The sequence below is a fragment of the Drosophila willistoni genome, unplaced genomic scaffold (genome assembly GCF_018902025.1).
Source record: "Drosophila willistoni isolate 14030-0811.24 unplaced genomic scaffold, UCI_dwil_1.1 Seg169, whole genome shotgun sequence".
NCBI lineage: Eukaryota > Metazoa > Arthropoda > Insecta > Diptera > Drosophilidae > Drosophila > Drosophila willistoni.
The window spans coordinates 3,631,839-3,643,732 of NW_025814128.1; the positions used below are offsets into that span (position 1 = coordinate 3,631,839).

Consider the following 11,894-nt stretch of genomic DNA (forward strand, 5'->3'; position numbering starts at 1 on the left):
ACCACAACTCTTCAATAGACTACATAATAGAACATAGCAAATTACAGAACATTCCTGCCAACCAACAACACTTTGGCAACAAACTACACCACCCTGGAACACAACACTAAAAAACATTGATACAACACTTAGTTACTGATATAAAAAAAATACCTCTCCAGAAATTTGCAAAAAAAAAACGGAAAACGCCGACAAATACACATATATATATGTATACCAACGGGTCCCAAACCACGTAATTACAACTTTCGCCATAACATATGAAATATTCGCAGTCGCCGAAGCAATAGACATTTTTAGACATTAACAAGAAAGCAGTCAACGCTGCAAAAAACGCAGCCAAAGAAACGCTTTTAGCCAAAGACAACAATCACATAAAAGATATACTGAAATACATCAAAAAACGCACCACTTAAAAGTACAAACACATTTTTCAGACATCTACGTATAGACCTGAATTACAAGAAATATAACAGCTACCACCTATTCAAAAACAATTACCTTTCGCTAACACGTGAACTTCAAGTAAAAATAACTTGACTTAGACTCGGACACACAAAAATCAACCACGAATCCTATTTCGACCGCACCACCAGTGTACCCACTGCAATTCTTCTCAAGCCCTATACCTCCTAACATACTGAAAATCCTAGAATATTTAAAAAACACAAACCTGTACATTCATATTTAAGACAATAGCACCCACACATTATATTAAAATAAAACTAGTTACTCTGTAAATATGTACATATGAACCTAAACTATATGAGCTAAAAATTGTAGCTGACTGAACCACGGAACTTAATTGATTTATACTCATAAAGATCTGAATGGATTCTTTATTCACGAATTAGCTTTCTTTTAATAATGCTGTCATATTTTCAATACGGTTGTTCATGTTGCTAAAGTTTTCATTTACCTTATTTATGGTCATCTTAAGAATGTTTGCCGTGGAATCTACCACCGATGTCTGATTTGTGAATAAGTTTCTCATGTTTTATTCCATTTGCATCCTATCGTCCGCATCCATGACACCGAATAATATATGGTACAGTGAACCCATGAATTCAAACGGTGCTCGCTTGCGTCTTGTCATTATTTCGATATCTTTAATTTTCTTAACCGTGTTGTTTAATACAAAATGGCACTGGTCTTCGAAATTGTATAGTTTTTGGCATAAACCCCTCCATTTGGAAACACTTCTGTCACATTGACTAAGCGTTTCAAAATATGCCGACATGTCATAATATACCATAGGATCCCATGAGAACATTACTATTTGCACTTCTCCCATTGGGTTAAGTACAATGCAGCTGTAGCGTTTAGTTCTTTTACCGTTTTTTTTTTGTTTATTGTCTTCAATGCTCGCTGCATTCGAAAATTGAAAAAGCAGCATAAGCATTGCTAACATTATTACGGTCACAGCCTGTTTCGCGCGAGCCCAAGCAGAGAGCTGATAACCTCCCGCCCGACCGACCGTGGGTCGCAGCCGTTAATCGGACTGCACCAGGATAAATACAAATAAAACGGACAAACAATTAAAATATGATTAGGTACAGCTTATTAAGAGCTAATTATGCTAAAATGGAGGTTTTCACAACAGAAAGAGGGGCTTTTGGTCTGATTACGGGATACAGAAGATTGTAATAAGAACATAGGACTCGCTTCATGCAAAGAATAGTTAGAAATACAGTGTTTTAAGGATAGAGGAATACAATTTCTAGTATGTATACGAGGTACAAATAGGTTTAACTGGTTCAGTAGCTCAGGGGTGTCTATTTCACCTATTAAAAGTTTGTGAATAAAGATAGCACCAAGCATTACTCTACGATTAATTAAAGAAGGAAGATTGATTAAAAAAAGCCTACTGGAGTATGATGGCAAATTGACTTTGCAATCCCAATTCAGACCACGAAGGGCAAAAGCAGAAAATTAAGGTGACCATATGCAAGATCGTTTTACAAACCCAAGTACATTTATAGTAAAGTTAAAAACAGTAGTGAAAATATAATAATATAATATAATAATATAATTTAAAGTTAATTAAGGTCCACAAGAACACCTAAGTCATTGATAATATCTAACCGCTCTAAGGCAGTGTCGTTAAGATAATAAGTTGCTAAGTATGGAGTGCATCTATAAAAAGACATAACTTTACATTTTGAGCCGTTGACGTTTAATAGGTTGGTTTCACACCAACAACAATGTCTTTAAAACTGAGGTAAAGCTTGACATCATACGCGTACATAAGCGAGAATGTGTCACTACCAATGGATTACAAAAAGAGTGAATAGCAATGGACCCAAATGACTACCCTGAGGTACTCCAGAGGTCACTTGGATGGTCTTAGAAAATGAACACCGACCTAAGGGCATAGGCGTATTACATATATAAACAAAAATTAAACTAAAGAAATAGAAAATGTTACATCTATATATATAAAATTCTCGTTGTGTTTGTGTTTGTTACCAAACTACTCCGAAACGGCTCGACCGATTCTCACGAAATTTTTTATGCAGATCGTGTAGGACTGAGAATCGGCCAACATCTATTTTTTATACCCAAATAATAAATAATTAAATAATTTTAATAAATGTTTATTTGTTTAACACACTAATACTTGCATACAAGCAAGAAACGTTTGCGGATGCGACAGAAAGAAGAATGCAGAAATCGGCTTCTGTCGCATGCGTTGTCCTCTCACAATTTTTCACTCAGCTTTCAGTGTTCTCATGTTATGAGCAAAATACATATATGTCGGTGCGTGAGTGTGAGAGTGTGTGTTTGTGTTTTCGGGTGTTCGTTGTGTTTTCAATCAGTTTTCCAACTTGATTTATTACAACAATGCCACGAACACGCAGGGGGGCTAATTTGAGTCGTCAAACAAACAGATCTAGAGGCATGCAAGATAGAAGAGCAATAAGATCAGATGCAGAAAGGCAACAAAGTAATGCAGATGTCCGTGTAAGAATGGCGCAGTTACGTGATGAGCGAAACCAACAAAGACAATTGGAACGAAGAGAAGCGCGCAGATTCGTAGCCAACAGACGTAGAGGGATTGACCAACATCAAAAAGTACTTCGAGCATTTACATCACATTCATTTCTTCGACTAGCATTTCAGTATGAGCCTGATGTTGAATATTACGCTCATTCCAAAGTGGTAATTGGTACATTGGACAAGGAATGCCCGCACTGTCAAGCCCTTAAATTTAAAAATGAGCCAATTGGGATGTGTTGCTCATCAGGAAAAGTGAAACTTCCAGAAATTGAAACACCGCCGGAACCATTGCACGGCCTCCTTATTGGTACTGATCCAAATTATTCGCTGTTCTTGCGTTCAATTCGGCAATTCAATTCATGTTTTCAAATGACATCGTTCGGAGCAACGGAAATAGTTAAAAATACTGCTGCAAATGGTCAACAATTTAATTCCACATTCAAAATCAAATGCCAAATTTACCACAAAGTCGGCTCATTACTACCAATGCCAAACGAACCTTATAAATTTTTACAAATTTACTTTATGGGTGGCGAGGACTCCGAACGGGCACTCGCCAATCGCGTGAATACACGTTGCAACTATAATCACCTCAATTCACCATTTGCAACGCGCATTGTCAGCGAGCTGGACGCTCTGCTAAATGAGCACAACGATTTGTTGAAATTATTCAAATCACATATGCATAAGCTACAAAGTGACAATCACGCTATTTTCATCAATCCTGATAGAACACCAGCTGGAGGGCATATACGTCGATTCAACGCACCTGTTGTTGACGACGTGGCTGGAATCATGGTTGGCGACCATACAGCTACGCGACAAATCGTGATTCGAAGAAGAAATAATTCTCTTCAGTCCATTCCTGATACCCATCGTTTATATGATGCTCTCCAATATCCACTCATTTTTTGGAAGGGACAAGACGGATATTGCATAAACCTTAGGCAACGAGATCCGGTAACAGGTAATTCATTCATTAAGAATATGAAAACTCTTCAATTAATACATGGATATACTATTATAGGAACCGAAACAAACAAGAATATTAGCTCAAAGGATTTCTATTCGTTTCGGTTGATGATTAGACGTGGTCAGGATAATATCATTCTACGATGTCGTGAGCTTTGCCAACAATTTATGGTCGATATGTACGTCAAGATAGAGAGTGAACGACTACGATACTTGCGATTTAACCAACAGAAGCTGCGTGCGGAAGAATACATTCACTTGCGAGATGCTATTGCCAGCAACGCTGATACTGCCGAAATCGGTAACTCTGTCATCCTACCATCATCGTACATAGGTAGTCCACGTCACATGCAACAATACATACAGGATGCTATGACCTTCGTACGTGAATATGGACGACCGTGCTTTTTTATTACTTTTACATGTAATCCAAAATGGCAGGAAATTACATCGTTATTATTACCTGGACAAAGTGCAATACATCGTCATGACATTACAGCACGTGTGTTCAAACAAAAATTAAAGTCTCTAATAAGCTTTATTACAAAATTGCATGTATTTGGCCCTACACGTTGTTGGATGTATTCGGTTGAGTGGCAAAAGCGAGGATTACCTCATGCTCACATCTTGATTTGGTTTATCCATAAAATACGCCCTGATGACATCGATAGTTTAATTTCTGCAGAGATTCCAGATCCATCCACTGATCAATTACTGTTTGATATTGTTACTGCAAACATGATTCATGGCCCTTGCGGAGATCTGAATCGTTCATCGCCTTGCATGGTAGACGGAAAATGTACAAAGCGTTTTCCTAAAGATTTCATCAACGATACGGTTACAAATGTAGACGGATATCCAATATATCGTCGAAGGAGTACCGAAAATGGCGGACAATCATTCATTAAAACTGATGAAATGTGTGTCAATGACGCCCTTGGGGCAAAACTATGGGGGAAAGTGCGGACCAGCAACTGGGATGATATGCGTGAGTCGTTATAAACCTAATGAATGTATTAAAGTTGCAAGATGTGACTGTAAGTTTTGTGGCGCGTTCAAGTCGAGGGTTGATTGAAGAATGTTTTGAACAGATTAATTTGTTATCAAGTATAAGTAAGATTTACTTAATATTACTTCCGTTAAGAGAAATTTCAAATTTCGTGTCTTCGCTTTTATCCAGGTGAATGGTTGCTGCCCTGGCTAAATCGAGATTTTATGACGTGTATCCCAACCTGAACAGCATAGTTTTCAATGATTTTTTTTGACATGTGTTTGGAAAACTTAATTATTTCTGTTTTTTACATTTTTACTCTGTATGTTTTTATGATCATTATAATAAAATACTTTTATATTTCTATCTATATTATTATTGTTTTGTATTATTATATTATGATCATCAAAGCAAAAATTAGTTCAGCTAAAAGGTAACACGAAATTCTTTGACTGTTAGGCGTTACGAAGTTCGCCGGGTTTGCTAGTGTAATATAATAATAGGTTACATATAAAAAGAAAACAGGATAGATTAAAATAAAGATGATTACAACTCATTACGAGCGAGGTAGGACAAGAGCGCAGTTTTTATACCCGGAAGCGATGTTTCGGAACCGATAACGTGCCAAAGACTGTTGTAGTCACTACTATAGTATACGAAAAGGTTCATGCAGCGAAAAGTTAGTTGTGCAAGTGGGAGGTATAAGCGGTGGTAAACTGCGGGTCCTTCTAGATGGAACAGAAATGTTAATTTGGCTCAACAGCTCGTAAAAGTCAATTTCCCCATTCAAAAGTTTGTAAGGAAAAGTTACACCAAGCATTATTATTATTATTAAAGTATAGGATATAGTTATAAACTATCAACCTAACTATATTTTACAAGCACTGGCCACTAAGGCCTTCGGCTTAGACGAAAACTACATCCATACACTAGCCTGGGATTCGAACCCGGATCCTCGTTGTTCAGTTGGCTAAATGACTGGGCCACTTAGACAACTCATCTACCGAGGACTGCTACACCAAGCATAGTTCTACGATTAGTTAAAGGAGGAAGGTGAATTAACTGAAGTCTACTAGAATAAGATGGAAGTTGTACAGTTGGATCCCAGCGCAAATCACGAAGGGCAAAGAGTAAAAACTGTTTTTGTACAGATTCTAATTTGTTTTGATAAAACTCATATTGAGGAGACCAAACACAAGATCCATATTCTAATATGGGGCGGACTAAAGAAGTAAAAAGTATTTTGGTAATATATGGATCATTGAACTCCTTCGACCAGCGCTTTATAAAGCCAAGAACACTCTTAGCCCTACTAACAGAAGTCGATATATGCTGATTAAAACTAATTTTGTGGTCGATTAAGATCCCCAAATCTTTTACAACCAAGGAAGTATTAATAATTTTTTCTAAGGGGAAATTATTTAAAAAGTAACTCGTTAATTGGGGAGAACCTCTATAAAAAGACATAACTTTGCACTTAGAACAGTTTAGAGATAACAAGTTAGTCCTACACCACCCCTGAAAAGCATTCAGGTCAGCTTGCAAGGTATGGCGTGAGAGAGAGTCTACAATGCGATTAGCGATTTTTACATTATCGGCATACATAAGAACTCTGGAATTTAAAAGAACGGTGGGGAGATCATTAATAAAAATGGTAAATAATAATGGGCCAAGGTGACTGCCCTGTGGGACTCCCGATTCAACACAAATGATCTTAGAAAGAGAGGACCTAAAAAGAACCCTCTGCCTCCTATTGCTTAGATATTGTGAAATCCAAGCAAGCAGAGCATCCGGAAAGCCAACTAAATTCAGCTTATGTAATAGTAAGGCATGGTTTACCGAATCGAAAGCCTTACTGAAATCCGTATATATAACATCAGTTTGCTTTTGTTTCTTAAAACCTTGGATTACAAAAGATGTAAACTGTAAAAGTTTAGTTGTGGTAGACCTATTCTTGACAAATCCATGCTGGTATGGCGAAAAAATAGATTTACATAAATGCTGTATTTGAGACGTCATAATTTTCTCAAACAGTTTAGGTAGAAATTCCTCTGTTATTAGTGACGTCGTATTTATTGCCACATTTGTATTTATTGCCATTTTGTATTTGGATTTAGTTATAGTATATGGATATATCTGAGTTGTACTTAGTAGATATGTACGTAGTCGAGAAGAAGTTAGCAGTTAAATTAGAAATAGATTGATCAGAAGAGGCCGAAACATTATTTAAAACTGCAAACGATGGAACGAAGATAGAATTTCGCTTTGAGTTAACAAAACTATAGGACTCTTTAGGATTTTCGGGGAATTTCAACTTACAACGTTGTAAGTAATTATTATAGCATTCAGAATAAGACACAATAAAATTCGATTAAGCAACCATGTAACGAGAAAGATCCGATGATAGACCCGTGACTTTTTGTAATACCTAGACTAAAGATTCTTCAGTTTTGACAGCCCCCGCGTAAACCATGATGAGTTTTGCGACACCACAGGAGACACTATGGGTACACAGTCATTAAAGATTGAGTCAACAGGGGTATGCAGAAAAGAAATGGCGGAATTCATATCCGTACAAGTGTATAAACTAGTCCAATCGGTATTAAGAAAGGCATTGTTTAGTGCGACAAAGTCAGTCTTCCGAAAGCATCGAGTGCGTACCGTAGGATCACACTCGGAGATGGGCTCGCGGCTGGGAAACTCAATAGATAACTCTAAAGTTAGATGATAACTATCCTCTGGTAACACCATTGGACTAGTTCTAGATACTTCACAAAAGCTAGGATCAGAAGTAAAAATCAGATCCAGAAATCTGCCAGACGTATTAGAAATCGAATTCAGCTGGGCCAACGAAAGCTCAAGCAGACCATCAATAAAATCATGACACCCAGAGGGCAGCAACGTTTTGCTACCATTAACTGTTGACCAAGTCATAGTGGGCAGGTTAAAGTCCCCTAGGACAATTAATAAGTCTCTGTCAGAAAGTAGTTCAACTATAAATTTAATAGAATCTAAGTGTAGTAAATAGGTTGGCCATTCCGATTGGGGCGGAATGTAAGAACAGGTAACAAAAATCGAAAAACGAGTAAAAGATACCTTAACGCATATAAATTCGATACTACTTGAGACGGGATTTGTCATCAGACCCGATGATAGGGTGGAATCTACAGCAATAAGAACTCCACCACCCCTACGATCAGTACGATCACGTCTAAAAATGTTGAAATTAGAGGGTAAAACTGTGGCGTCAAAAACGTTAGATTTTATCCAGGTCAAAATTAAAAAACATACTATCTACAAAGAGTTTAGTAAGTTTAGTATTAAGGCCTCTGACATTCTTATAGCCGACAGAGTAGGAAGTTGTTAGTTTTTTGATAGAGTAGTAGAAGGAATAGATAAGGAAGGAGTGGGTATAGATGAAGAAGAAAGAGGAATAGATGGTGAAGGAATCCTTGTTTGGCCCCGTGTCTTTCTTTTTCTGGATATAAACTCCTTCACAATTAAGCTTTTCGGCCAGAAGCTGGAACTGCAGATACAGTCAAAGAATTCAATTGGAACACTGATTTTAAATGATGAAATTTCTCTAGAATATGAAAATTTAACCTTTTCTATGGATATATTGGAGACATTCAGTTTAGCCCAAATGTGGGCCATGACATCATCCGATGTAGCATCAGGGGGAAGTCTCGAAAAAAAAATGTGTTTTTTGGGTGGCACTCCCACCAATGGTTTCGGCATTGCAGGTATTGCATCAGCTACCGCATTAATTGTAGCATCAGTTGCAACAAGTGGCATTCCGGCACTACTATCACTAGAATCCCTATCGGCAAAATCCATGGGTGTAGATTCTTGCCCAGACAAAACGGACACTACAGACATCGTCTGCGGTATTGGAGTTTGCATTGGTTGAGAAGGGGTCGGAACCGATATAGATGTGGAGACCGGCAAACACAAGGACAAATCAGAAGTCTGTTCTCCTGCCTTCTTACGCTTTCGAGACTCAGTAGCGTTAAACTACTAAACTGAGACTCGACAGCTTTAAACTCTTGCGAGAGTTTAAGAAAACTGGCGGACAGACTCATCAGGTTATCCTTTGTTTGCCGCATGAAAAGTTCCATTTCATCTTCCACAATACGACAAGACTCACATCCCCATTTGAGACCCTTTTTTTGATCTAAAAGATCCTTTACCCTGCATGTAAAGCCGGCGCACTTAACATGTACTGTAGTTTTACACAACCAACAGTAAATAAAACTATTCAGGGGTGTGGCGGGCTGCAAACAATTTTTAACCGAACAGACAGGCATTATGAGGTAATAAGAAGAATTAGTAACCAAACAAAAAAAATGAGAAATGTTTTGGTATTAAAATATATAACGATAGAAAGAGAGCACTGACTAACAAGGAAAACTTCAGGTATGCGAATCACCGATTTGGATGAATTTTGGATATGTTGTAGAATACCCCGTCATTTGAAGCTGTGTGAAATATTTCGGCGCACTATTCTATATTTTCCCAATAAATCGGCGTTAAAGTTATAGCTTTGGTGACTTATAAGTAAAACGCCGAGTGGACTACAAGCAGCTATAATATAGACGTAAAATAGACTAATTAACTTCTGCCTTCACATTTTTTGTTGTGATATAAATCATAAAAACATGATATACGTATATATATTTTCTCTAGATTATGAACATGTTTAAATAATGCTTTTGGGTAAAAACATACACAATGTAGCGCCCTTTTTATCGACATTGCTGGTACTTGCATCACCCCATAGTACGGCACCGTAAGTCCAGATGGCTTTCAGTACGAAGTTGTATAGGAGGACTTTATATTCCAGACGTAGAGGGGAGCGAGCATTGATGATCCAATGTAGGCTACTCGCTTTCAGTTTAGGCTGTGATTTTTTTGCTTCGATGTGCTTGCGCTACGTTAGTCTTCTGTCTAGGTGGACAGGTAAGGTAAGTGACATCCACGGCTTGAGGAACTGGTACGTTGTTTAGCATTAGAGCTCGACAGTTTCTTCTGTTAAGCGTAAATGAAACATGTTTGCATTTCTGCTCGTTGACCCGGATACGCCAGGTTGCTAGCCATTCCTCCACCACCAAAACGATCACGACGGCAGGATGTCAAGTGGCCGACGCCGTGCCCAAAATAATAATAATTTTTCAACCGCCGAATACGTGGGTGTGTTTCGTATTAGAATCAGATATCCTAAAGAACAATTGTTACCTCCTAGAGCCTAAGATTTCCTATATAAGCTCCGTACTTTTGTAAATAAAATCAGTTCATATTTTGAATTCAACGAATGAAGATTGTGTTATTTTCCTTCGCCCGGAATCCCTATTCAGGCTTGTATTGGGCATTTGGATCTGCAGAGGATTGCCGTGTCATCGGCAAAAGTGGACGTTAAAAATCATATTTTACGGGAGCCGAACTGGTCTGAAGGGAATGTGTCCTCCGATGCCACAAATGAGTTTAGTCAGCTCTGCAGAACCTTTTCAAAAAGCTTTGAAAGACATGGCAGCAAACTAATTAGCCTATGGGATGATGGCTGGGTTTTGTCCTCTCCCACTTTAGGAGTCATGGTGATAGTAGACATTTTCAACCATCTTGGGAAGTAGCAAATTCTTATTATAGCGTTGAACAGATTGCAGGTGTATTTTATGGCGATGATAGAGAGTTCTAAGATCATTTTCGGTGTAATTAGGTCATGTCCACGGGCTTTTTTCGGCTTTATGTGGTTTTTAATAACTGCAGTGATCTCGTACGATTGGAGTTCTGAGTACTCACTATCCGTTAATGTGCTTGAAAGGGGAAGTACAAATAAGTTTAATGTTGGATTTGGGTGGAGAACCATTTTAAGATGTGTGGCAAATACGGATGTCCTCTCTTCGTCACTGCAGGCCCATCCACCTGTTGGATGGAAAGCGTGGCATAAAAAAAGGTCATGTTTTGATTAAGTGAGATCAATAGGGCCTCTAAACCACTTGGAGTTTTGTGGTCAAGTTCTGGTGCACTAGGTGGCGGATTCTGTAGATCGTGAAGCTGATGGGTCTCTTTCGCGGGCTCCATCTGTCCAGTTCGGAGCACGCTAGCGAAGCATATACTAGGGCTGGTTGTAGCAGCCATGTTAGATGATCTAACAGCTTTGGCGAAGAGTACCCCCGGCGAAGTCTTGGAGGTGTTGAAGGTGATTTTTGGTCCAGCTGAGGGTTTCCGCCCGTTTAGGTGTGATGTAAGATCCCTAAAGACAGGACATCCTCTGTAGTTGGCCGTGTGGTTCTCTCCACAGTTACTGCATAGTCTTAGTGCGACGTTATTTCTGTTGGTGCAAATGCCATCTTTATGATGTTTGCCACAGCCAACACATACTGACCTAAGATTGCAATTGTTAGAGGCGTGGTTGTATTCCTAGCAGTTTTTATACTGCGGTGGTTGGTATCGCTTATGGGGCTGCTCTACGGTGATTCTTCTGTGCAATAGGAGCTGAAGGTTGTAGATTGGGTGCACTTCATTTGGCTTCACCGCTTTGCATCTGGTTGGAGCTCGATTTTAAAGAGCGGCTGTGCGACTTTATTTCTGTTGATGATGTTGACAACGGACTTAACCGCAAACCCTTTCTCGGCCAGTGCGCCGCTATTTCTTGTGTTGAAACCGATGGCTCAATCCCCTTTATCACAACCTAGAGCCCTTTACTGCTTTTTAGTTGGTAGGTATAGAAGTTAATATTAGCAATACGGAGGTACTTTTCGATGATGCGGAAATTGTACTCAGTTTGGGTTTGACATTAAATTTCTTTAATGTTTCCCCTATTGAGAGGGGTTACAACAAAGTTATTTGCTCCTACTGTTACTACTAGCTTCGAAATCAAGGCGCTGCAGTTGGCTGCACGGATGTATAAAGGGGGTGCTCAAGCCGATTTAAC

At 38.7% G+C, this 11,894-nt stretch overlaps 1 protein-coding gene across 1 annotated transcript; it reads left to right on the forward strand.

Annotated features, from left to right (window-relative positions):
- The first annotated feature begins 3,408 nt into the window (after positions 1-3,408).
- LOC124460981 lies at positions 3,409-5,000 on the forward strand. The gene is made up of 2 exons (XM_047012570.1): positions 3,409-3,967; positions 4,028-5,000. The coding sequence occupies exons 1-2, from the start codon at positions 3,487-3,489 to the stop codon at positions 4,972-4,974; spliced, it is 1,428 nt and encodes a 475-aa protein (XP_046868526.1). The 5' UTR covers positions 3,409-3,486; the 3' UTR covers positions 4,975-5,000.
- The last annotated feature ends 6,894 nt before the right edge of the window (positions 5,001-11,894 follow it).